Source organism: Chionomys nivalis, chromosome 9, assembly GCF_950005125.1.
Source record: "Chionomys nivalis chromosome 9, mChiNiv1.1, whole genome shotgun sequence".
Classification (NCBI taxonomy): Eukaryota; Metazoa; Chordata; class Mammalia; order Rodentia; family Cricetidae; genus Chionomys; species Chionomys nivalis.
The window spans coordinates 5847757-5875081 of NC_080094.1; the positions used below are offsets into that span (position 1 = coordinate 5847757).

The 27325-nt window shown below is 46.1% G+C and overlaps 1 protein-coding gene across 4 annotated transcripts; it reads right to left on the reverse strand.

Moving 5' to 3' along the window:
- Positions 1-454: 454 nt before the first annotated feature.
- On the reverse strand, positions 455-14843 carry Spo11 (SPO11 initiator of meiotic double strand breaks). Of its 4 annotated transcripts, XM_057781643.1 has the most exons (13): positions 14713-14843; positions 12698-12811; positions 10697-10785; positions 10239-10305; positions 9693-9801; positions 9225-9311; positions 8290-8326; positions 7883-7992; positions 5983-6082; positions 5575-5612; positions 4907-4983; positions 1449-1560; positions 455-574 (listed from the first exon to the last, which is right to left on the reverse strand). In XM_057781643.1, the coding sequence occupies exons 1-13, from the start codon at positions 14841-14843 to the stop codon at positions 455-457; spliced, it is 1191 nt and encodes a 396-aa protein (XP_057637626.1). The 4 variants fall into 4 exon arrangements, with proteins under 4 accessions (XP_057637626.1, XP_057637629.1, XP_057637628.1 ...); XM_057781646.1 differs by lacking the exon at positions 12698-12811 and having other exon boundaries at positions 7883-7980; XM_057781645.1 differs by lacking the exon at positions 12698-12811.
- Between the last annotated feature and the right edge of the window lie 12482 nt (positions 14844-27325).

The following is a 27325-nucleotide window of genomic DNA, read 5'->3' on the forward strand; positions in this document are numbered from 1 at the left end:
TTCATATCTACAGCAGTTGCAGAAAGTAATTTTTTTTTTTGAGACAGGGTTTCTCTGTGTAGTTTTGGCTGTCCTGGAACTTACTCTGTAGAACAGGCTGACTTTGAACTCAGAGATCCATCTGCCTTTGCCCCCCGAGGGCTGGGATTAAAGGTATGTGCCACCATCGCCCAGCAGAAATAAATATTTATAGATATTCATATGTAACAGTTTTTCTAATAAAATTTTAAAATTAAATTATTTTTATGATCACTCTAGAACATAGAATAAGAATCTGTCTTTACAGAAGATCAAACACTCTAAAGAGCATTATGGAGTTTGCTTTGACAACCATATTAATGTAAAATTATTTTTACCATTGCAGCATTAAGATAAGGTACTTCTTCAACCAGTGTTTGCAGTTCAAACAAGAAGATGAAAAGCTCTGAAAAGTACACACCGCCCAGCTACAATCTTATATCCATCCTCCAAACCTCAGCTTGTTGGGTAAGTACACTCTGGAAAGATAGTCTGACGACAGGAAGGTCAAGGCTTGGATCTCTGCTTTCATCTTAGAGTCTGCCATCATCTCCATCTGCCAGAAGGTACCACAGTGTTACCAGCATCTGTCAGGAACCACAGGCTAGGCTGTCTTCAGGACTGCTAGAGCATGTGAGTGGCTAATGGCCAAGACTGTAAGGTCAGGCCTCACAACTAGGTGCTTTTGTTCTGGGACTTTTATGAGTTCTTTCTCTTTCTTTCTTTCTTTCTTTCTTTCTTTCTTTCTTTCTTTCTTTCTTTCTTTCTTCCCAATAACTGCAATACCATCACTGATAAAGTGATATAACCATGGAGGAAAGACAGAAGTCTTCATCCTGCTGACCTCTGTTAGCACTATTTGTGATGCAGTTTCAACAAACTGTGAATTGTCGAACTGCATTGGTATCAGTTGTTGGTTACGTAGAATTTCAAGGAAGTAAGTTAGATTCAGAAGGACAAATTGTATGTTTTCTTCCATGTAGAGAATCTAGACTTAGATATATGCAGGTAGGACATGAATGTAGAAAAGGTACTATGTGGGGGAGGGAGGGGAGGGAGAACGAGAGCAGGTAACAGAGAAGGAAAAGACAAAGTGCTGCACGTCTTCTCTTATATGTGGACTCTAGGTTTAACATGTAAGTATGTGTGAAAGCAGAAGGTGGGCCATGTTGGGTTTGGGTTTGGAACAGGACCTGCCAGCAGGGATGACCTGCAGGGGTGGGGGCAGGGGAGACGAACAAAGTACCATGATATATATGCAAGAAATGCAATAATAAAACCCATCATCTTATACACTATCTGAAAACATTAGTTAAAAATCAGTAACAGTAATAAAAATGAAACAGAAATTCACAGATGTGCTGAAGGTACCATTCTAACAAAAGAGAGAAAGCATGCAGCATTTGCCTTTTCTGAGGCACACCATCTACCTCTTTTTTCCAGAAGGGCTGACAGCTGATGTAAGGCCTCCTCAGGATACTGTCCAGTTTCATCTGGTCATGCTTTGTCAGTGGAATCAAACTATCCTTCGGTATATTTAACCTGGAAAAAAATCAGACAGGAGTGGACAGAATGTTTCTGTAATCATGCCTGTATTTATGTTATGTCAACAAACTGAGAAAAACAAGTGAGGTTGGGCAGTGGTGGCACACCCCTTTAATCGCAGCACTCGGGAGGCAGAGGCAGGCGGATCTCTGTGAGTCTCAGGCCAGCCTGGTCTACAGAGCAAGTTCCAGGACAGACTCTAAAGCTAAAGAGGGGGGAAAAAAGAAAGAAAAGGAAAACAAGTGAGAAAATCAGTCCAGCGCTCCTCCCCAATCCCAGCTTCTGGGGCTCTGTGACTTAGGTCAGAGAGTTTTCCAAGTTCAAAGTAGAAGTTTGTGTTGTCATAGAAACAGATTCTATCCTTCCTCTCCCTCCTCACCTCTGAGATGGTAACAGATAGCGAGATACTGGCTGTTCAAGCACTGGTGTAGGTCCACGGAGCAGAGCTAGTGTGGACAGACCACAGCTTGTCCTGCAGCTGTGAGCTCCAGCAGAAGTGGCCAGTGGCTGACACTGAGAAATCAGGAAGTGGCTGCCTACTAAATCTGTATTGAGGATGTGTATATATTATTTTCTTACTCGGGATGCACACTTTATCTAGTTCGAAGTCTGAAAACAGTAGAGAGATCTAGGTTTATGGTGTAATGTGCTCTTGAAGTCAAGTCCGAGGTTCCCAGGTAAACACTAATTTCAGCTGTCCTCAGTGGCCCCATAATTAGTTCCTGGCTGGCTGGCTGAAGGGAATCCAGTGCTGCTCCTTGCAGTCTCTTTCCTTTGATCACATATCTCTCCGGAGTGGCTCTAAGGACACCAGAGTGGTTTACAGGACACAGCTGGAGTTCCTCCAAGACCTCTGCCTTAAAAGCCATGAGGTTCTGTAGTGATATTTTGATTGTAATCTAACAAATAAAGCTTGCCTGGAGATCAGAGTGCAGAGCTAAGCCACTAGTCAGCCATACAGGACAGGGAGTGGTGGCACACACCTTTAATCCCAGCACTCAGGAGACGTGGGCAGAGGGATCTCTGTTAGTTCAAGGCCACCTTGGTTACACTAGACTGAATCTGTCTAAAAGAGAAACAGAGCTCACAATAAGGTGATCATAGCACTTGGGATCCCACACCTTTAATCCCAGCACTACGGAGGTGGAGACAGGAGAGATATGGCTGGGCAGAGAGAGGAATATAAAGTGGGAGGAGACAGGAGATCTTCGTAGTCTGAGGGTTTGTAGAGACAGATGCAGTCTAAGGATTCATAGACAGAATCCTCCCTCCAGTCTGATGATTCAATAGAGGTAAAAGGTCTCTCTAGTGGCTGGCTGCACTGCTTCTCTGGTATCTCAACTTTCACCCCCTAACATCTGACTCTGGGTTTTTGTTATTAAGAACAATTAGAACTTCTTTGATTGTTGATTCGTGCTACAAGGCTTGTTGTCCAAATCTGTGTTTGTACAAAGAGGTCACGCCAAAAGATCATCGCCATGACAAGTGACCACATTGGTTTAAACTTTGCTTCCTTCTATGTAAGAATTTGGGGCTGGAGAGATGGCTCAGCGGTTAAGAGCACTGCCTGCTCTTCCAAAGGTCCTGAGTTCAATTCCCAGCAACCACATGGTGGCTCACAACCATCTGTAATGAGGTCTGGTGCCCTCTTCTGGCCTGCAGGCATACAAGCAGACAGAATACTGTATAAATAATAAATAAATAAATATTTAAAAAAAAAAAAGAATTTGAAACTCCATGAAGAAGGTTATCTTCCTACTCAGCTCATAGCTTCATGATCCCCATGTTTGGGAAATCAGCATCTACACCCAAGACAGCCCACTGCCTCAGGAAAGCCCGCACACACACACACACACACACACACACACTCAAGTTCCTCACCCAGGAAAAGGAGAATAGATAGCAAGAAGGTATTTGAGGGGCAGGAGGGATGGCTCAGTGGTTAAGAGTGTATACTGCTCTTGCAGAGAAGCCAAGTTTGATTACAGCATCCGTGCTGAATAGCTCACAACTGCCTGTAACTCCAGCTCAGGGGTCCCAAGCCTTTAGTCCTCTGTGAGTACCTGCACTCACACGTTCATATCACCTAGTACCTACACATAATTAGATATTTTTACAAGTATTTGAAAAGCAATGTTCCCCCACAGTGAGGGCCAGGTGGCCCACTCTCTAGAGAGAACACAACAAGGACCCTGTTGAAGGCAGGGGAAGCCTCAAACTCACATACACTTTGACCCACCATGTCTCTGGGAATCCTCAGAGACTATGTTAAGATTCAGGGAAAGGTTTAATTATCAGAGGACCCTTTGATCTGCCTGTCACCTACAATCTCTGCAGAACAGCTATGAGGAATGGCCTGAACGAATGCTGGCACGGGACCGTGGAAACTCAGGAGCAGAAGCTGTTACCATGAGGGCCACAGGAGAGAAATGCATTTATTGGTAACAAGCAAAAGAAGTGATCACATTGTGTTTTATGCAAAAACCAAAAAAACAGTTAAGGATCTTGAGGTTTTTGGGAAAAGGTCATGGTTGAGGTCACCTAGGACTGCCCTGCCTCGAATGACCAGTAACTTTAAGTGCTGGAAGTTCTCAAACTCTGATATTAAGATGAGATCACTCTGTGAAGTTATTAGAATGTTCAAGAGCAGGACTGAAATTTAATTGCACCCCTGGCCTCACACATATTATCTGTGTTTGTGAGGGAGATTCTCACTTGGAGCTCAGGCTGGCCTCTGGCTCAGTCCCCTGAGCTCAGGATTACAAGTATATTGTCATGCATCTCCATGCATTATCCTTTTAAATAAAAAAAAAACTTGTACAAAGGTTTAACCATAATTGTAAAAATAATTGTAGCTAGCTGAAAGTAAAATTAACTAAATTGATTGAGTTTGTTTTGTTTGTTTTTTGAGACAGGGTTTCTCTATGTATCTCTGGCTATCCTGGAACTAGTTCTGAACACCCGGCTGGCTTCAAATTCACAGAGATCTGCCTGCCTCTGCCTCCCAAGTACTGGGATTAAAAGTGTGTGCCACCACTGCCCAGCATAATCCATTGAGTTTTGTTTGTTTGTTTGTTTGTTTTTTGTTTTTGGAGACAGGGCCTCTTGATGTATAATAATGATGGCTGTCCTGGAACTCTCTATGTAGACAAGGCTGGTCTTGAAACCACAGAACCTGCCTGCTTCTATCCCCCAAGTGCTGGAATTAAAGACATGTGCCATCATGCCCGGCCTTCATTGACTATGTAAATAACAGAAACCTCAAGAAATTTATCACTACAGACAGCAAGTGCTTTTCTAGTGACATCAGGCATGTCAAACACACTGCAATGAGACTCCTTACCTTTTAATATCAGAAGGGAGGAGACCAAGCCATCTGATAGCTGGGACGGTAAGACTGTGGGCTTCGAAGGACATGGACTGAGGTAAAGAGCAGAGCTATGTCAGGTGACCTGGGTGGAGCCCTGGCTTTCTATTCTGGCAGCAGGGTGAGGTGCTCTGAGCCATTGCTTTATTAATCTCACCTGCATTTACTTCCTCCCTCCCTGCTCTGCCACCCCTCTGTAAGAAGTTGGCTGGGTTTCCAGCTCATTGGGAGATGCAGGTTCAGTGAATTTGAAGGGAACCAGGATTTGTAGCTCTGCAGGTTCTCAAGAGTGGAATTTGGTCACCATAGGTTCCAGGGTAGACTTGATGTTTTCCCTTCTGTCATTGTGGGAGTTGCAGAGGCAAAGTCAAAACTGGAAGCTGCATGTGACATTTATGGTCTATCCAATGCTCTTTAGGAGCAGAACAGGCTCGTCCTTGTGTTACCTGTGAGTAGCTGTGCATTCTAGGGGCGGACTCACACCACTGAAGCAAAGATTGGCTCTCAAAGAGATCACCATTTCCCCTGGGACATTCTGGAGAGCCTTGGCTTACTAGGGTTGTAAGTAAACCCCAGTGAATGTAAAACGCACTGTGGAAAAGAGCAGATGGTGGAGAAGAGCAGATACTCTTTTCTGTACTCACCATGGACCCGTACTTGTAGATGCACATTATCTCGATGCCTGTTGAAAGTGAGCTTGAAAATTAGACTCAGGCTGGAGCTGTGGAATCTGCACTCTCAAATTTTATCTAACATCTAAAATCTTTATTTTTATGAACATTACCATTGAAAACTTACGTTCTCAGTTTCATGTTAAACATTACCTTAAATGATTATAGCCTTTAATTTGACAATATTAACAGTCCCTTTGATTTATTTCTCTACTGATTACCACGCTGGAGATTGAGCCTAGGACATCATGCAAGTACCACAGCACTGAGTTATCCCCTGGCCCATGCAACACGCTGTGCAATTGTTCGAAGAGCAGAAAAACATAACCACAAGTATAATTTAGTCACGACAGTTGTACCAAATAGTCCAGGAGAGATTACCATGGGGATCGGCATCTACCAGTGTGAAAACAGGAAGATGAAATGTGTCCCACAGCTTCTTCACCAGGAGCCTTGTGTTCAGATCTGGAATGCCCTTTCCCTGAAAGCAGACAGAGTCAAGCATTGTGGCTGTGGAGAACCTGGGTACATTCTGCCTGCATTTTATCAACACTGACTAGTGAGACCCCCACCCTGACTTCCAGGAGGTGGAGTCTAGTGCTGACTGTGAGGAAAATGTACAATGTGAAACAGGAAGAGCCATATATATTCACACCTCTACTTCCAGTATACCTGTTTGAAGACCCCACTCCGTGGAAACATTTCATCAGCAGCAGAAATAATAAAGTCCCTACACACGTAAAGGTGCTCACCACAGTGTTATTTAAAAGGGCACAGGGAGAACCTGTGAGATGGCTCAACAGAGAAAGCCTGATGACCTGAGTTCAGTTCCTGGGACCCAGATGATGCAAGGAAAGACAGACCAGACACTAAAATTGTCCTTTACCTTCTATATTGCCTTTTGGCTCTTCCACCTAAGCAGATGCCACTAGGATTTTCTGCCATCACCCCAAGAGTCCATGCCAAAATCACACTTGGAACTTCTCTCACAAAGAGCTGAGTGCTTGTGTCTGCCCTCTGGTTTTTAGTGGTGATGTTAAAGCAAGAAGCCACAGGTCAGAGCCACACAGACTTATTCCCCACAATCAGGAGTCACCTAGTCCTCCTTAAGTATCCTTCCTTCAGTCCCTGCCCCATCCTCACATTGAGATAAGCCATTTGATCTGCAGACTGCTACATAAACCCAAGGATGCAAAACCTCCTGTGAGTCTGCCCTTTTGTCCAAGTCAGAATGTTACAAGACTAGTCAGGCTTCCAAGGTGCTGCCTGACACATCCTCCTCAGACTCTCTCCTGGCTATGCTAAGGCTGCATTTCCCATCACTCTAACAAATCACAGGACTCTAAACAGCCTTCTTCTCCAAGGAGTGAATTTTTTACAGCTATGCAAAGACAGATGTGGAGAGATCTCAGAAGAAGGGAGCTTTATCTGCAGTGCCCATTTGTGTGCACCTCAATCTTTCTTCCCTCCTGAAGCCAGTTCCTGTGATTTCTCACCACATTGCCATGCCACAGGAAGCTAACCGCCCACAATGGACCAATACTTCTGTCAGTACCAATAAGTTCATGTCAGAACCCTACCCTTCAATGTGGAGGTGAGACTTTGGGGTAGAGAACAGCAGGATGGACTCCCCTGAATGGGATATGAACCCTTATGTGAGGGGCTCCAGAAAGGCTCTCTCCTGTCTTGGTCTTGCTCTTTCTTCCACGTGTACACTTAATGAGAAGATAGCTTCTTTGTGACCAGGAAGTGGTCTGCCCTTAGCAGATAGAGAATCAACTAATACTCTAGTCTTGACCCCAGGATGCAGAACTTTGAGAAGCACCTATGTTGCTTCAGCTACCCTGCCTGCTGCATTTCTGGGCTGGCTCTTGCTGGCTGAGATACTGCCTTTGGCCGAGGCATCCTGCGGGCCCACTGGTGTCACAGCGCCACCTATGTCCCTCACTATTCCTGTGCATGTGTGTGTGAAAAGGAAAAGTGCCAGTGAATCACCTGGAGTACAAACTCGTGTGAAGAGCAGCAAGCACTGTCGGTTGCCCCAGCCATGGAGCAACACTGCAGGAATGTGTGAGGGAGACAAAGAGGAGCAAGAAAACAAAGCCTGTCTGGGGAAGCTGCTGTTTTTAAGAATAGAGACCCATCTGAACTTGAGCTGGGTTGAAGGATGTCTTCTGCACTGTGAGACTAGATGGTACATTAGACTGGACAGGGACAGGTGCACAGATGTTGGCACTCTCTTTCCAGGCAGCACAATGGTGAAGTGAGGCAGAAGTCCTACCGTGACCATGATGCATGGGGACATTCTGCTGCAGAAGTTGTCGTCCAGGAGCCGTTGAAATGTCGCATCCTTCTCTACTATTAACAGAAACTTTGCATCTGTGATCAGATCTGTGGAGCTAAGGCTGAGAAACTCCAGTCACAGTCTCCAGGCTTAGTCACCCGCTACGTGACAGCAGAGTATATCTCAACTCAAAAGCAGCTACGGGAAAAAGTTTTTAGTTTATCTCCCAATATCTGTATTCACTCAGGTATACAGGTGCTGGACCTACTTTATAGGGAGCTCCCGAGAGCCCTAGCAAGCTGACTGTGGCTACTTGTCTCTATGGCCTAACTTGTTACACAATAGGAAGGCAAAGTTCTTTGAAGGAACGTTCCAGTTTAAACAGTTTTACCACTGAAGGATACTCCGGATCCCTTGGATGTTAGATGGCACAGCAGTAGCCTAAGTTAAAAATAAAAAACAAAAACAAACAGTTTGTAAATTAAATAAAAAAGTATCACTGCCCTTAATAATCCATCACCACAATCAAATGCATTCAGATTTCATTGATGGGTAGTCTAGAGATTGACTCTCAGTGGGTAGTCTAGAGACTGTCCCTCAGTGGGTAGACTAGAGACTGTCCCTCACTGAGGAACAGACAAGTCCCTAGGAAAGCAGACACACATCTACTTAGCTTCCCCAGAAGGGAAGGTTGTAGAGCAGACAGAATGAAGGAAAGTGTCTTGATGCAGGGCCTCACAGCATGGCTGTGCCCTGTCCTGATGGGAGCATCAGACCACCCACATCAGCAAGGGGTTTGGGATAAAATGTGTTCATTTCAAACCCACACAGATTACGTAAATAACCATGCCAAAAAGGCCATGTCACAAGTCATTTGAAAATCTCAACACATTGTAAAAGAGAATATGTGTCTGTTTATTTCAATATGACAATTAGCATATTTGAAAATAATGTGCTTGGTATAGAACCCCATAAAGCACACACATGTTCACCCATCAGTTTTATTTTAAAAGCTCTGGGCCAACAAGATGGATCAGTGAGTAAAAGTACTTGCCACACAGACCTGATGACAAGAGTTTGATCCCAGGAACCCATAGTGGAAGGAGGAGCGATTTTTGAAAGTGGTCCTCTGACCTCCACACTTGTGCTGTGGCACACATATATACACCTGTGAGCACACACACACACACACACACACACACACACATCATACTCATATTCAACAATTATAAATAATTTTTACTTTGTCTCTAAATTACACAATGAAGCAAGGAATGAAATCCAGTTCAAAATGAAAAGGGTTGTGTGGCACTGAGCAGGTGGATGGAAGGATGCTCACCGTGGCACTGCAGGTGCACTGCACTCGGGTACCGTCTTCCTCCATGTATCTCAAGTTGCCAGCAATCAATCCCTTGGATGTGGATAACTGGAAAAAAATAACAGCTTTGAAATTATTCTCATTAATATACTTGTTGCTACAAGCCTCTTCATGCTCACCTCTTAAGATATTTGTATTTTATCTTAGACCAGAATCTAGGTAGAGATGGAGGAGAAAGCATGTAAGTGTACTTAGAAAATAAAAATATCTGAAAAGGTCCCTGTTTAGGTTCATTTGACCAAAGGAACACATTGGAAACAGACTGAGGTTATGTTGAGAAAATGTACAATCAGATGACATAAAAAGGGGCAGAGTACACTCTTCTCCCAGACAAGATCTCGCTGACCTGCCGGCCTCTGCCTCAGCTCTGGCACTAAGGGCAGCTGTCATTTTGTTTTGTGTCAGTATTTTGTTCCGAGAATGGCTTACCACATGCAGGCTCCTCCGGGGCACTTTCAGCATACAGGAAATGTCATCTATAATGTTGTCCACTGCAGCTTGGTTCCCAAAGAGCTGGCTGTCAGTGTAGTATATGTCTCTATGAAAATGTAAGGTCGATACTGGGAATGAGCGCCATGTTCTTGACTGGGACGCGCCGGGTACTATGTGGAGGACATTTACTGCATACCAGCACACCAGGAGAGCTGCTTACTACCTGGGCTCCAGGATTCATGACTATTCAAAGCGTATTTTAAAATCTAATGGGGGCTAGAGGGATGGCTCAGTAGATAAGAGCAACGGCTGATCTTCCAGAGAACCTGGGTTCAATTCCCAGTACTACACGGCTGCTAACAAATATCTGTAGCTCCAACTCCAGGCGAACTGAGATCATCTTCTGGCTTCTTCAGACACCAGGGGAGTGGCACATGCAGGCAAAACACCCATACACATCAAATTTAAAACTAAAACAGTTAATTTAACCAAATCTCACACTGCATTTTTTTGAAGATGAATTTGCTGGAACAATATATTTACCTCTTGGTTGCATAAGTGTTGCTCTGTACTAATTTATAAATCATGGACAATATTTTCAGAATTAGAGCTGGAAAATAAGACATAAGAAACAATTTACTTCTCTCTCTCACTAATTTGAAAGACACTGTTGTCAAAGATTTTAATTGTCCCCATTGCTTGTCTATAATGATTTAAAAATTATCTTTCCAAAAGAGAAGCATTAGGTAAAGAACAGTTGGAAAATCAAGGGCTCTTTGGGTAGCAAATCAAAGTAACTTTTCCTGAACATGAACCTAGAACATGCTTACTTGGAGTAGCCGTGTGCTCCCAATGTTACTGACAGTGAAAAGTTCTAGGAATTTATTTTAAGGACAAGTTACCTACTAAAGAACATGTGAAGACATCCATTTAGGAACAGCTAAACTCTAGAAAGAGCTAACTTATTGTTAATTACTCAACACCATGAAAGAGTAACTTACCAAACTTTTTAACTGACTTTGGTGAATCGCTTTTGATTTTTCTGGTGATACACTGAGGTATCATCTGAAGGCCGACAGAATCTTCAAATCTGTTGTTTTGTTTAAAACAAAGGAACAAAATGAGAAAGACTTAATTCCTGGACACACACTCGGTGTGACCTTCTGCATATCACAGACGCATAGACAGAGGCTAGAGGTTTTGACCTTGAGAAAATTGTTCTGCAGGTGGGTACCACCCATCTTGTTTTATGAGCTCATCAGTCACCACAGACTTGGGGAGGGGGGTGTCTGTGAGCCCCAGGGAACCACCTGTCTCTGGGGTTGCAGGCATAAGCCAGAGTTTGCTTTTATGAAGGTGCCGGGTACCCTAACATAGCCGCTCCCGCTCCACAGCAAGCACTTCAGCCACTCAGTCATCTCCCACAGTTCTCTGTGTGGGCACTGGAGCTCAGGAACGCCCAAAGGCTCAAACTGCTACAGGCCGTTAATTAGCTAGGAGACTAGCTAAGGCTTAAACCAAACACCTTTCAGTATGGAATATGTGTGCGTAGTTCTTTTTTGGGAGGACAATATATATGGAATACTTACACATATTTTACTATTATATATTTTACTCGTTTTGCCATTATTCATTCTCAGTTAATAATTTGGTTCTATTTAATAATAATTTTTGAAATATTTTATTTCAACTACCCACAAAGTGACATTGTGTGAATGACTGATATCAGTTTGTTAAACTGAACCTCCCAAGTTCTCCTAAAGGTGGCAGAAGGCACCAGGAGAACACCCCACATGGCAGCTGCTTTGATGCCACATGAAATCCATCCTTCACAACACATCGCCCAAGTATACAGCTTATGCTAATTATATTGATTTTAAAATAATACTTATAAAAGGATCTTCCCTAGTCCCTTTCCTCTGCAACTTTCACAAAGTCTGAGGACCAGCTGTGGTTTGGTAGAAAAGGCTACACAGCCAGGAAAGACCAAACCTGGTCACTAGGCTGGAGAACTAGGATAGACTAGGTGGCAAGGAAGGAGCCTTATCTCTGTGCCGTGTTCAGGATGCCCACACTGTGGCCCACATGTCAGCACTGACTCCAGCTGTCTGAGCAATGGCTGCTTTGGCAGAGTGGAAGACAACCACAGCAGGGTGTTTCCCCACTGCTAGAAGTGTGGCTCTACACTTGCTGTTTTGAGCAAGGACAAACAGACTTTGAACCATCCCCTCCCTCGGAGCTGCTCTAGTTGCTCGCCTCCTTGTCTTGGCCTTATCTTTCACACAGTCCTTCTGTGAGGTGTGGATTTTGTAAACCTGATAATTTTTACGGGACAGGTAAAGGGGATAAAAAAGAATGACATATGACTATAACTCTAAAATAAATTGAAATAACAATATAGTGCATTTTAAAATAAAACTGCAAGGATCAGGCATACCCCCCCCCTTTTTTTTTCAAGACAGGGTTTCTTTGTGTAACAGCCTTGGCTGTCCTGGAACTCGCTCTGTAGACCAGGCTGGCCTCAAGCTCACAGAGATCCTCCTGCCTCTGTTTCTCTAGTGCCAGAATTAAAGGTGTATGCCGTCACTGCCCAGCCTGGCACATACCTTTAATACCAGCGCTAGGAGGCGTCTGTGAATTTGATGTTAGCCTAGTCTATATTATGAGTTCCAGGCCAGCTGGGCATTACAGTGAGACCTCCTCTCAAACAAACAAATAAATTAGTAAATAAATAAATAATAAAACACAACTTCCAGGGGCTGGAAAGTGGCTGGGCAGTCCCGAGTGCTTACTGCTCTTACAGAGGACTGGAGTTCAGATCTCTGTCCCCATACCAGGTCACACACAGTATCTGTAACCCCAGCTCCAGGGGATCTGACACCCTTTTCTGGCTTCCATGGGCAACCACGTGCACATGCACATTCAGGTACATAAACACACACAGAGAGAGGCAAGCACACAGATCTTTTTAAAATGTAGAAATAAAATTGCAAAATGCCCACATTATGTTTTCCCAGCTCGATCTGCTGTCTATTGTGAAGGCAGGCACTTCATTTCTTGCCAAACTTTTGATTATGTCTTGAATAATATTTTCTATAGATGTAAGAACCTCAGAACTGAAACAATAAACACATCGTGATTTAATTTTATAGCATGTAATATTTCCCAGATCAATACAAAGACAACTTTTTTTTCCTCTCCTGAGACAGGGTTTCTCTGTGCAGCCCTGGCTGTCCTGGAACTTGCTCTGTGGACCAGCCTCAAACTCACAGAGATCTGCCCGCCTCTGCTACTCGAGTGCTGAGAGTAAAGGCGTGTGCCACCACCACCTGGCACTACTTCCTTATTTCCTTGGATCTTTGTTGTTTTGTCTTAATTTTGGAGATAAGGTCTTACAAGGTAGCTAAAGGCTAGCCTGGAACTCACCATGAAGTCCAAAATGGCCTCAAACCCACAATTTTGCCTTTTCTCCTGAGTGCTCGTATTACAGGTGTTGGCCACTAGGCCTCCCTTCTGCTTGCTCTTTTTTATGCCTAGGAAATGCATGCCAATAACCACCTCTCTTACTAAATTCTGACGTCTCTGACATCACCATGCATTCAAACACCTGCTCGTATAGTGGTACTTACAGAGACATTAGACTTGCCTGTAAATTCATGTCTTCAATAACACTTCGGCATTAACGATGAGCTAATAATATAAGTTACAAATACATTTCTATTTGCTCACATTAACTTACTTCGATGTCACTGAACTTACACAGACTTGGCTTGACATACACTGCTAAATGTTTTACTAAGGATGATGTGAGATGAATCTTGACACGCATGCACGCACACATGCACGCATGCACACGAACACAGCTGCTTGTAGCACACTGTCCTAATTGATCTCATGCCGTAAAAATTAACCATTTTTAAATTTTAGTGATTCAAGAGGAAAGAATTCAATCACGACCAGGAAAGGAATAAATTGTGAGTTCCGTACTAAATGGTTGACTTGGCCACTTAAATCATGCCACGTTACCACAAAATATCAAGACTAAATCCAGTTTTCTGTCAGCTGGCTGTTAATTTCACAGACCATCAGCTTCAAACATGTCATTCTAAGTAACATTGGCATATTGTCTAGGAAGGGAAACCAAGTTAAACATAGATGGGCAAAATATTGAGTTTTAATGTCCACACAGTCTTCAATGTTTTCACTGAAAAGAAAAATAGATCAGAAAATAGATTTTGAAACATTTAGTATGTTCTAATACAGTAAAGACTAATGACTTGCTATTTTTTTTCAAAGCTTGGAACAATTTGAGAAAAATACTGGAAACAAATTTAAGGTATAATGGGATTAATTCACATCTTTGTTGTCAATAAGGATTCCCACAATCTCCTAAATTCGCCCACAAACTAATTGCTTCTGTAAAATTTGTTTGCTTGTGGGGTTTGGGGTGGCTGATTTGGGCTTAAAAACAAAAGTCATGTGTCTAAGATGCAAAGCGGTGGCAGCCGAGACAAAGCACAGGAAAGCTGTGAACCATACAACCGCATTTTCTGCACTTAGGGCCACCTCGGGTGCTGGAGGAGCTGCTGATTTTAAATAAATCCCTTAAAACCTGTTCAACTGTTTCCTCCGGGTCAAGGAAAAGGAGAGGACGGTTGTAAACCACTTAACGTATTGATATCCTTGGTATAACAGTGTAGGGAGCAAACGCTTTGCACTTTTCTCCTCCCTCATCTTATTCCTCAACCAAAATCCCCAAAGATAAAACATAAAGCCAAATAAGATCTCAGCCTCCCTGACTAGAAAGGATATTGAGAAACCTGGGAACTAGGCTAGAGGATGCTGGAACATTCTAGAAAACAGCTGGTGTGCATATGGACGTGGTCACCGGGTTTTTTGGAACTCGCTAACGGCAGGTAGCCCTGTGGAGGGCCGGGTCCGGTGCTCAGGTGCGGCCAGCATTCTCCTTCCCCGCGGCCACCTTCCCGGCCTGCCCTCGCCTGCCGAGCGGCTGTACCTAGAGACCACGCGGGTCACCCCGGCAGGGGCCTCCCCTGCGCCTTGCTTCACCATGGCCATCAGGGAAGCCCGGTGCCTATCCAGGGCGTCGAAGAACGAGGCCTCAGGCCCCGTGGGCACAGACGCCATGATGGCGGACACGGCCGGACTCTCCGAGGCCACCCTTCCCTCACTCTGACCGCGCGTGCGCATCACACCACGACCCCCGGGGCGGCCCGCTAAGCGGAGTGCGCAGGCGCATAAGCCTGGAGGGGAGCGCCAGGGACCCTCCCAGAGGATATGAAGAATCAGGTGCAGCTCTAGGAGCGCCGGGGACAGCGCTTGGCCTGATAACTTAGGAGAAGTAACATTTGTGAACTCTTTAGGGGAGATAATATTCGTGGCACTCTTGCCTGCCTGCCCGAAGCCTGGATTCCCGCCTCTACACCACCTCTTCTCTATCTGCCTCTGTCTCCTGAGTGCTGGGATTAAAGGTTTTACTATCGTCCAAATAATGTTTAGGACTCACTTTTGTTTAAAAAGTTGTTGCTGGGGCTGGAGAGACAGCTCAGCAGTTAAGAACCTTAGTGACACCGGGTGGTGGTGGTGCAGTCTTTAGCCCCAGCACTCGGAAGGCAGAGGTAGGTGAATCTCTGTGAGCTCGAGGCCAGCCTGGTCTACAAGAGCTAGTTCTAGGACAGGCTCCAAAGCTACAGAGAAACCCTGTCTCAAAAAACCAAAAGAAGAACAAAGCGAAACAAACAAACAAAAACCATAATGCACTTGCAGAAAGTCTAGGTTCAGCCCTTAGAACCCACATCCGGTGACCCATAACTGCCTATAACTCCAATTCCATGGGACCTTATGCCCTCTGGCCTCTGGGTTCCCGCACACATGTGGTACACACACATAAAGAAATAAAGATATTTTTAAAAAGAAAGAGATCCTTTAAAATATATATATATATTTATATATAAATATAAAATAAATTGTTTATCTGAAAATGGGATTTCCTTTCTAAGGATTTAGGGAGTTAATATGGCTTCCTCTGGGTTAGCCATTTCTTGTTCTGTTCCCTCTGAGCCTTGTAGAACAGAAGACAGATTTCCAAGGCCCTGGGCAAGATCCTTGACTTCCCGGATGGAAGAGGAAGGAGATAGTGGGGTGAGATGAAACACTGGAGCAAGGCGGTTTGAGTCAAGGTGCATGACGGGATGCTGGGGTTGACCCCAGAACCACACGACTACCCGCCTCACTGGCTAGCTTTTAAGATTCAAACTAGTTTCTGAGCAGAAATAAACTCTTCTTGTTCACACTGACAGTCGCCTGTGTGTCTGTGTCTCTGTACAAGTCTTGTGTTAGGGTCTTCATTGTTATTGCCTGTGTGTACGTGTGTGTGCACAGGTCTTGTGTTAGGGCCTTTCTTCATTGTTAGCGCCTGTGTGTACGTGTGTGTGCCCAGGTCTTGTATTAGGGCCTTTCTTCATTGTTAGCGCAGTGCTTCCTGTCGCCTTCCCTATGCTAAGCAATGGGGCTTACTGAGGAATGGGGAAGCCAGGTCTCTGTCCTCAGGAAGCTCACAGTCCATGACCGAGAGGCAGGGACTGAGTGTCAACAGGTTAAGTTGACCGGGAAAAGGAGAAAGGTACACTTCAAACCTGTCAAAAAACCCTAGAAGGGAGAACTCATCCTTGTTTCAGGCTCGAAGATGTTGAGCAGGTACGTGCAGGGTTGGGCCAGCAGTAGGTTTTGAAACACAAGCAAAAAACAAACAACAACAACAACAAATCTTTTTTTTTTAAGCTTGAGTACAGTTTATTTAGTGGATATTGGGAATGGTGTAAGAGGAAGGAGTTACCGAGGGGAGGGGAGAAAAAGGAAAGAGGGGAGAGAGAAGAAAGAAGGGGGAAGGGAAGAAGGGAGAGAGGCAGTCCATTTTTTTCTTTTTTACTTTTTTTTTTTTAAAAAATACTTTTCATTTTATATACCAACCCCAGCTCCCCTTCCTTCCCCTTCTTTTGACCCCCATCTCTTTCCTCCCCCATCCACTCCTCAGAGGGGGTAAGGCCTACCTTGGGGAGTCAACAAGGTCTGGGATACCAACCTGAGGCAGGACCAAGCCTCCACCTCCCATATCAAGGTTGAGCAAGATATTCCACCACAGGGAATGGGCTCCAAAAATCCAGTTCATGCACTTAGGATAGGTCCTGGTGCTACTGCAAGTGCCCCCCCCCCCCCCGCCCTGCCCGTCCCAACAGATCTCATAACTGTCTCCCACATTAAGAGGGCCTAGTTCAGTCCCACGCAGGTTCCCCAACAGGGCGATCTTGATTGATGCCAGGTTCATATCAAATCCTTAGGAACGAGGTGCCTCCAGGGGTCTGGCTCAGAGTGGATCCGCATTTTATAGGGTTCTTCCTGGCAGAATTACCCCCTTTGGCCTGGGTGGTGGTTTTTAGTATAGTTTTCCTGCCAGATGGGAGCCCCATAGCAGGCAAGCTGCCATCTAACACCCCCAGAGAGGAGCCAGTCAGTAGGAAGGCCTCAAAGAAGGAGTGCAGGGTAACATCATGGAGGCGGGTCTCTCCTGCTCCGGGTTTGGTCCTTAGGAGATAGACCTGCATCACCTGGTCAGCTACAGGATCCCGCCCCCAGGCATCAGCCTCCCTCTCTGGGACGTGCAGTGAAAGGTCCCGAGGTGGGTGGGTGGGTGGGTGGAGGCCTGGGGTGGGGGAGAGATGACGTCCGGCGGATGAACAAAGCCATCTAAACCTGCTGTTCCAGCAGAAGAGACTCAAGGTTCAAGCTGCCTGGCAGGGGTTCCCACCTAGACAGACAAAGGTGAGGGGGAGGGAGGAGTGTTCTGCCAACAGCTGCGGCTGCCTCTGCCCTGCAGGCATCCTGCCTCGTTCTGGGGAGAGTAGCCAAGTGCTTGTGTGCAGGGAGCAGATGCTTACAACACCTGCACATCAAAGACAGCTAACCAGCCCCATGCCGGGAGACAGAACCAGAAAAACACACTCGGCTCCAAGCAAGCCGCGGCCGGCCTATCTGGCAAAGGGTAGCCACGGCTTTTCCTGGGCTGAGTCCTTTTCATACCGCAGCCCTCTGAGCATTTTCCCAGACTCTCTTAGGAAGGTGCCTTAGTTTCTTTTTCTGTGGCTACAATAAAATATCCCCACAGAAGCAACTTAAGGGAGAAAGGACTTAATTCATCAGGTAGCTCAAGCCAATCACAGAGAGGGACTCAAAACAGCAGGAGAATGAAGTAGCTGGTCACAGGACACCCACAATCAGGAAAGAGAGGGCTGAATGAGTGTGCGGGCTCAGTTTGGTTAACTCATTTTATACAATCCAGGATCCCCCACCTAGAGAATGGCCCTGCCCAATTAAAATGGGTCTTCCCATATCAATTAACAATTGATTTCTGGGGCTGGAGAGATGACCCAGCGGTTAAGAACACTGGCTGTTCTCCCGGAGAACCCAGTTTTGATTCCCAGCATCCACAAGGCAGCTCACAACCATATGTAACTCCAGTTCTAGGCTGTCCAGTGCTCTCTAGGGGCCCCTGTGAGCACCAGGCACCCGAGTGGTGCACAGACATACATGTAGTCAAATCTCTCATGCACATAAAAATAAATATTTTAAAAACTTGCCCCATTGGCAAGCTCAGAGGTTTAATTCCACATAGACATGGCCAGACGTGTGTCTCAGATGTTAACAAGATGGCACTGTAACACATCCCCAGAACATAGCAGGCCCTGAGATCTTAGCACAATTGACTCCATGATGGAAGTACCATTAAGGCTATAAAACTCAGCATGTAGACAGCACCACCTGCCAAAACTAAAACAAAGAACTAATCCATCAGAATCCATAGTTAGAGGAAAGTCTCTAAGTGCGGTAACCTTGCTTTTTGGATTCTATGGTTCTGCTTCTGGCTAACTGTTCTTGTTAACTGAAGTATGCCAACCCAGAACATGGGTTTTTGTGCTTAAAAGCTCATTCTGAGAAAGGCTGAGTAGTCACTGACTGGCTAATAAAGACTTTATTGGCCTAAAGTCATGTCAGAGAAGTCCTCTCTGGTGGCTGTCCCGGGACACTGTCGCAGGGGTACTTTCTGCAACCTCATTCCACAGCTCTGAAACCATAGGCTGTGGCCAGAACATCATGAATGTGCGGAACCCCAAATTCTAGGGACCCAAATTGATTGTCCAGTTCATAAAATCCGGTATCATGACGGCAGCTAAAGGTCACTTTTGACCAAAAAAAAAAAAAAAAAAAAAAGGACAAATTTTTACGATTAAATTTACAGGAGTGGACCTAGAAATGTGGGTGGAGTCCACATCAGGCCCATCTAACCCTCACCCGGAACGCCCTGTCCTGGCGCTGGCATAACCCGTGTTGCCGATTTCTCCCATGTGTGGCCCTTTTCGTTCTTCTGCCTTCCCTGGCTTCCCCCGCCTCTCAGACCTGCAACTCCTGACGCACTGGCAGTGACACTCAGAGGGGACCTTCCACAACGACACAGTGGTTGGCGTTCCTCCCTTTCCTGGAAGCAGACTGTCAGGGCACTGGGCCTTGAAGGTCTGTCCCTTCTAGTGTGGTCTGGTGAGACAGCTAAGAAAATACTGACCAGAACTTCAAAGAGACACTCTGAAGCATCCTGAAGGCATGCATGAGACCAAAAGGGATGGAGAAAGAGGCTGCCTGAAGGTTCATGAATTAGTATTACTAATTTGAGATCATGTACAAGGTAGCTGGGGTCTAGTAAATGGTTTTGGATTTTTCTTTTTCTTTTTCTTTTTTTTTTTTTTGGTTTTTCGAGACAGGATTTCTCTGTGACTTTGGAGCCTGTCCTGGAACTAGCTCTGTAGACCAGGCTGGTCTCGAACTCACAGAGATCTGCCTGCCTCTGCCTCCCGAGTGCTGGGATTAAAGGCGTGCGCCACCATCGCCCGGCTGGATTTTTCATTTTTTGCGTTTTTGTTTTTGTTTTGTTTTGAGACAGAATCTTACTATGCAGTCCAGGCTAATCTGTAACTTGTTTTGTAGCCCAGGCTGGCTCAAACTGACAACCATTCGTCAGCCTCTCAAATCATGGGATTACAGGTGTGTTACCACAGCAAGAGGAGACTGCATTCCAAATGGGGAAGTTGTTAAATTAGTTCTACAAGTCTTTGGCAAGACAAAGTATGAGGATTAGCCTAGGTGCCATAGAAGAACGTGTTGGGAAAGGGACTTTTCTCTACACGACAAGAGGTCTTCGCCACACATTAGTTACCATGAGTCTGATAATGACACCATCATAGAGACAAGGATAAATGAAAGACAGGGAACTTGCCTCAAGTGATCTTGAGGATAAGGGTAAAGGATGGAAACGAAACACAGTGGGGACAACTCTTTTGATAAAAGTAGTTCTGCAGGGGCCAAAAAGGTGGCTCAGCAGGTAGAGCATCTTGCTGCCGAGCCTCCAGACCTGAGTTTGATCCTTGGGACCCACATGGTGGAAGAGTCTGGTTCTCCAAGCCTGGAGGAGTCCTGAAGAGCCACTGATCCTCAGGCCCTGGTGGAAAGTTCACGAGGCTGGAATCCGATGCCAAGGAAGGGTGGCAGTAAGAATGACAAAGGGCACACTCTCAGGGACAGGTGGAAACAGGTCAGCAGACAGCACTGCCTTTTCCTCTCCTCCCCACTCCTCCCCCTTCCCATCTTCCTCCCCCGCTTTTCCTAATGAGTTTTTGTTTTTATTTTTTGTTTGAGACAGCGTCTCACTATGCAGCCTTAGTTGGGCTGCAACTCAATATGTAAACCAGGTTGCTCTCAACTCACAGAGATCCTCCTGCCTCTGCTTGAGGAGTGCTGGGGTTAAAGATTTGAGTCACCAGGCTTGACCTTTTAAGCTTTTTCATTAGTATATATTATACGGTTTCATTATGACATTTTCATATATATATATACATAATATATTTCAATCACAGCCACACCCATAGCTACCTGGCTATGTTCCACTCCCAGCTCCCACTTTTTCTTTTCTTTTTTTTTTTGAGACAGGGTTTCTCCATGTAACAGTTCTGGCTCTCCTGGAACTCACTTTGCAGCCCAGAATGGCTTCGAACTCATTGAGATCTGCGTTTGTCTCTACTGCTGGGATCAAAGGTGTGTGCTACCACGGCCAGCCTCTATGTCTTTTCTTTATGTGACTCTGAGTTTCTTTTGCATTGCCTACAGGAGGATGAGCACCTTTTCCCCCTAGACCAATCAATCAACCATTAGCTGCACATAAATCCTCAGGGAAGGCTAGGCCCCAGTGAGCCCCTCCCCTTTCTTTTCTTGGACCTCTTTATGTCTCGACCAGCCACTATGGGGGAAACTCTTTCCCTCCTCAGACCTTTCTAGAAATGTCCTAACAGACACTCCCAGAGGCTTGTGTCTCCTAGGCGATTGTAGATGTCATCTAGTTTGTTTGGTTTAATCTTAGGACGGACCTCTCTGCAGGTGCAAGGAACTCCAATCAAACCAGATTAGACCGAAGTAAAATTGCCTGCGTTTAATAAATGCAGCACTCTCGGGTGGACCAAGACAGCGTAGTGGGGAGAGGAGCCCACGCAAACCCTGGAGATCATGTGTTCCTTCTCTGTGAGGCAGCCTAAATACCCTGTTGGAGTGGTCCTGACCCTCCCCGGGAGGAGGAGGTCGGGAGTTAGAATCCGGACCAATGCAACTCCCAGGCCAGGAGTTGGGGTGACGCTCCCAACTTAATATTACAAAGTTGACAAACAAGATTCCATGTGATCAGGGACAGGTCTAGCTCATAAGAGTCAAGGAGGCTACTGCAGACTTAGAGAAGCTTCCCATGCAACCCAACTGCAGGGGCAGTGTTTCTCTGCGATAGAAGAGAGCCAGGCTGCACAATGGTGAAAGAGTGCGGGAAGAGCCCAAAGACTGCACCGTCTAACATCAGTTGGACTGTCCAAACCAATAACCCTTCTGGAAGAAGATACCATGACCTCATCCTTCAGTTCACCTATACATGGCTGGCCTATGACCCCTATGGCTACATTGCTACTATCTGGGTTTTGTCTGATGCAATGAAGAAAATCCTGAGTGGTAAGTTTGCTGGGGGAATTCAAGGTCATGGTGTTTCCAAGTCCTTTGTGTAGCTCCTCCCCACTGTGCCTGTGGATGCTGGCAGATCCCAGTCAAGGTCTGCTAGGACACAGATTCTGTGCAGCGCGGCGACTGCTCCCAAACTGTGGTCACCTGGAGTCCCTCACAGAACACTTGCCCCATGTCAGCTCCAATAGGCTCTGCTGGGCATCTGAGGTCAGTCTTCCATTACCTTCATTTCACCCGCCAGGAACCTGAGGCTCAGAGAGGTTAAGAGTTTGTAGCAAGAAAGGAGGGGAGCGGAGTCCCAAACCCAAACCTGTTTCCAGAACTTCAAAGCATATCCATCATCTAGGGAGACATGCACATGCATGCTTGCATGCATGCGCATGCACACATGTATACACACACACACACACACACACACACACAGAGGTAGTAGCTCCATTGGCAAGATTTTACCTGGGAACAAAATTCTGTGTTGTACCCTCCCACACTCCCCCCTCACCCAGAGTGGAGTGGCCTTTGGGGCCCTTACTGGTCACTTTATTATGCTTGTAGTAGCTATGCTTCCAGGGAGGCAGGAAGAGCCAGGCCCTGGCTCAGAGGCCTCACTAATAGAATTGGGATGTTCTTTCTGGTTGGGAAGGATTGCTCTAGGAACCGGCCAAACAAGGCACGTACTCAGCTGCTAAAGGTAAGACACAGACTTGGCTCTGGCAGTGTCTTGGGTCTCAGAGTGTGGCAAATGGAGAGGGGGTCTGTAAGTGGTTGTACCAGGTTGTCGTCGTTGGAAGAGTTCACATCCATTCCTTGGACTTCTGATGTTTCTGTCCTGTGCCCCTTGCTTCTGAGCCATGCTCAGTGGCAACACATAAGACCTCAGTCCTGAGAGCCACAGACCACGGGTCGGTCACAGCCTTTTCAGGAGCCTTTTCATCTGATCAGCAATGAAGGCGGCAGCGAGGTTCCGGGACTCGGAGGAGGACTCCCTGGTGGTCTCCTCTGACCTCGTCACGTCACCTGCTTAGATGAACTGCTGGCTCTGTTTGTTTTTCAATTCCTCCCCAACTCTCTTTGTAGATGTCCTTGGCTATCTTCAACTTGGACGTTGCACAGTGGACTCCCTTTGAAGCAAAGCGTTAGATGCTAATGATGTCATCACCAGGCTCCCTGGAGGCAGTAGACAAGTATTCTGGTCCAGCAGCCTGCAACTGCAGTCTCCCGAGGGTTCCTGAATCTTGTGACTCAGGGTGGGAGATGAGTGCACCCAGATTTGTTTTCTTTCTCTTCTTATCCCCAAATCTGCAACTCTACAGCCTCCTGCATCATGTGCAACCAGTGTGTATGGTGCCTGTCAGGGTGAGCCTCCTGCTCTGTGTCCAGCCAAGGGCCCTAACATCTGCATCCCGCCCCATGGAAGGCACATCCCAGGAGGAAGGTTCTCACACTCTGCTCACAAGTAAGTGGCACCATGTCTGAGGCCATGGTGATCTTTCTGACTCCGGTTTAATGCTATGCAAAACCCAGGTTGCTATGAGGAGCCTGTGGCCAGTGTCTGCTGGATGCTGGTCCCTGTTTGCAGTCTATGCTGCCTTGAGAAGCATCTACTCCCAACCTGGGGCCCCCAAGGCGGCTATCTCTTTCCAGTGTTGGTTCCGGAACTCTTTACCTTTGCTGCAATATAGTGGCACCAAAGTGTGACAAAGTCATGCATGTGTTCCATTTGAGGCTTTTCTCATTGCCCTTCCCATTCAAGAAAAGAACATGTTTCAATTAGAACACACACCCTTTTAGTTCCTGGCCCATCTACCTCCCCCACTTTAGTTGCTCTATTATCTGTCCGTGTATTATCTATCTGTCTGTTTCTATCTATCTATTTACCTACCTATCTATCTATCCATCCATCCATCTATTGATCATCTATTTCTATCATCTATCTGCCATCTGTCTGTCATCTATTATCAGTCTACCTATCATCTGTCAATCACCTACCATCTTTTATCTATTTCTATCATCTATCAGTCATCTACTAATGATCACTTTATCTACTGATCATCTATTTCTTTTTTAAGATTTATTTGTTTATTACAGTATGTTGTCTGCATATATGTCTGCACACCAGAAGAGGGCACCAGATCTCATTACAGATGGTTGTGAGTCATCATGTGGTTACTGGGAATTGAACTCAGGACCTTTGGAAGAGCAGGCAATGCTCTTAACCACTGAGCCATCTCTCCAGCCCTACTTTTGTCTTTAATAAATAGTAAAATCACATGTATATCAAGAATATTTGAAAATTAAGTAATTTCTTTAAAAAGATTCATATTCATTATTTTCAATTATGTGTGTGTGTTCAAAGAGGCCAGAGGTATTGATTCCCCCTCCAGCTATGGATACAGGAGGCTATGAGCCACCTGGCAAGGATGCTAGAAACTGAACTCAGATCGTCTGGAAGAGAAGTACATGCTTTTAACTGTCGAGCCATCTCCAAAGTTCCTAAATAAATTTATTTGTGAATTATTATCACAGACATTTGATTTTCATACCTTTTATATACTTACATACCTGAAGACATGTAGAAAAAGATTCTTGGGTCAAATGAGGTGAGGTGGCAAGCCGGAAGGTTCAGACTTAAGAAGCCTTTCCTTACTGGAAGTCCCTGCCTGGGGCAAGGCTTTGTTTCTGTTTTAAGACTGTCTTGTCCCCAGTGCTGGGAATTGATCCTAGGACCTCCTGCATACTAGGCATGCGTGCTATACTCCCAGTCCCTTGGTTTTGTTTTAGAAGCCTGGAGTCCAGGGATTCAGAAGCCAGCCAGTACAGTCCCACATACTGCTTTGTTCCAAACCAAGATGGACGCACCTTGCAGGCCTGGTTGTTTGTGACAGCTCCCCCACCCCCAAGCACTCCCTTCTCTGCACAGCAAGCTGAAACCTGCTGAACACAGGGGAATCATTACTGATCCTGCCTTTGAACCTCCCCGATGTGTTGTTAGTCTCAGAGATGGGCTGAGCTAGCCACTGGGTTGGGCATCCTCGAGGGCTACATCATCATTTAAGGGTTTGCACAGAGATGGCCAGAGCTGGCGCCAAGCTGGGTCCTCCAAGTCACTGTGAGGGTGTGAGAGTGAACTTGGACTAAGTCTTGGAGAGACTCGGTTCCTATGGGCCAGGTCGGTGTGTGCAGTATTTAGTAGGAATTAGTATCCCCGTGTGATGAAATGGAAACTGGTCTCAGAGAGGGTCAGGAATCTTCCCAGGCCCTATAGCTGTGGTATGGCTGGGAGGCCTGACTCCAAGTTCCACATCCCAAGCTTGAGCTAGCTAGTCTATGATTCCCCCTCTTGGGGAAACAGGAGCCAAGTTTATACACAGAGAAAGAGAAGATGAAAAGAGAGAACGATCCAGGGGCAAGAGCTGTGTCCAGGAAGTGAACTGAGGTGGCCTCTGTGACTTGCTAAGGCCTTCCCCAGGAGCCTGGGCTACCAGGCAGGAAGCTTGGCCAACAGCACCTCAGGATGCCAAGAGCAAAGCCGGGAGGCGTGAGCACAGAAAAACAAGCCAAGTCCCTCAACCTTTCTGTGGGTGGTGGGCTTCTGGGTGATAGGATGGCCTTCTGCAGCTCCGCTGTGCAAGAGACTGCATCAGGTGTGGAAAGTGCCTTGCTTGAGGCCCACACAGGAAGTGGCCTGAGGATGAGTTTCTGAGAGCGTGCCTATCACTAGGTCTGACAGTGACTGCTAGGCGCTTTGGGTCCCAGTAAGTTACAAATGGCAGACAGTCCATCGAAACAGGTCAAGGGGAAAAGCGAATATCGGTGCATGTGACCAAAGTGTTGCATGAATTCTAATGGGTCTTAATAATAAAAACTCTGAGTCAAATATCAGGGTGGAAGCTGAAGGATCAGAAAAGCAGAGCAGCCAACCGCTAGAGAGTTCTCACTTCTACCAATGCTCGGACCCAAAGGGCGATTCTGTCCTCAGACTGCTTCCTCAGACTGTGTCCTCTGATTGCCTAGACCGCCCTGCTCCTCAGACTGCACTGAGCTCCTGTCTCCTCTGCCTGATATTCCTCTCTCCACCCAGTCATATCGTTCCTATCTCTACCTTGCTAGTGCTGGGATTAAAGGTGTGGGATCCCAAGTTCTGGAATCACCTTTGTGTGAGCTCTGTTTCTCTTTTAGACAGATTCAATCTTGTATAGCCCAGGGTGGCCTTTAACTAACAGCGGTCCCCCTGCCTCTGTCTCAGGAGTCCTGGGATTTAAAAGTGTGTGCTACCACTCCCTGACCCCTAGTGGTTTAGCTCTGGTCTGCACTCTGATCTTCAGGCAAGCTTCATTTGTTAAAACACAAAATTTCACTACACCGAAGTCCCAGGAAGCAGCTGCAGGGAGGCCTGTCTTTAGGTGTTCAACTGTCCTCTCCTTTCTCAGGGCCCAAAAGATGGCAGACAGACGGACGGACACTTATGCCCAACACTCAGGAACTCCACTGGGACAAAGAGTCTCCCAAAGATGGCCAACGAGCGCCAGGACATTGCGATGGAGGTGACAAGACCCACCTCCATCAACATTGTGTTATGCTGACGCTGCTTCCCTTCAGCCAGCGCAGGTGTCTGTCTCTGATGCAATCGCCATGGCAGGAGAACAGGCTCATAGGATGTGACCTGCTTCTATCCCCTGGGCCTCCCCTCCTCCCTTCCACCACTACCCAATAGAGCTATCAAATCACAAAGCTGTCAATATGAATTCACTTATGAACTCAGAGCCCTCCTGCCCCAACCATTTTCCAACAAACAGCGTGTTGTTATCTGGCAGCTGTGTCATGATAGTTAACAGCAACTCTCACCTTGCTAGGATCTTGAACATCCCAGGAGACACACTTCTGAACACGCTTGTAAGGGATTATCTTGATTAGGTAACCGAGGCGGGAAGACCTGTCCTGAGTGTGGGCATCATCATTCCACGCCCTGGGACCCTGGGCTGCATAGGAAGAAAACCGTGAGCTGAGGGCCAGCGTTCATCTCTCTCTGCTTCCTGACTGCGAACGTCTTGTGACCAGCTGCTGCATGTTGCCGGTGCCATGATTTCTCCACCATGCTGGGCTGTGTACTCAAATTGTGAGCCAAAATGAATCCATGGCTTTGTTTATAGCAACAATAAAACTAACTAATGAACCCAGCTCTGATACAGGAATCTCCCAGGGATGCATCAAAGTATAGCTGCCCTTGGACCACTTTCCTACAATCACATCACATCCAGATAGCTTTTCAGAGGAGACTTCATAGCAACCTCCCTTCCATCATAGCCCCAGCTGCCCCATCCCGCAGCGCCTGAGGCTGGTCCCCTGCCATGCTGTCCAGCTGGTGTCCCAGAGAGACATCTTGACCCTGGTCTCTGAGTCTTTGAGACACACTTCCTATTTCTCCTCCAAGGCTGCTTCTTATGTTTTGGCCTCTTTTTTTTTTTTTTTTTTTTTTTTTTAAGTTTTTCGAGACAGGGTTTCTCTGTGGCTTTGGA

Bases quoted from the DNA above. Each gene is read 5' to 3' on its own strand.
- Spo11 (XM_057781643.1), bottom strand. From the start codon at position 14,843: ATGGCGTCTGTGCCCACGGGGCCTGAGGCCTCGTTCTTCGACGCCCTG. The intron at 10,786-12,697 runs GTGGGCATTTTG...ACAAAACAACAG, and splicing joins TCGAGCTGGGAAAACATAAT to ATTTGAAGATTCTGTCGGCC. The intron at 9,312-9,692 runs GTAAGCCATTCT...ATTTTTTTCCAG, and splicing joins CCCGGAGGAGCCTGCATGTG to TTATCCACATCCAAGGGATT.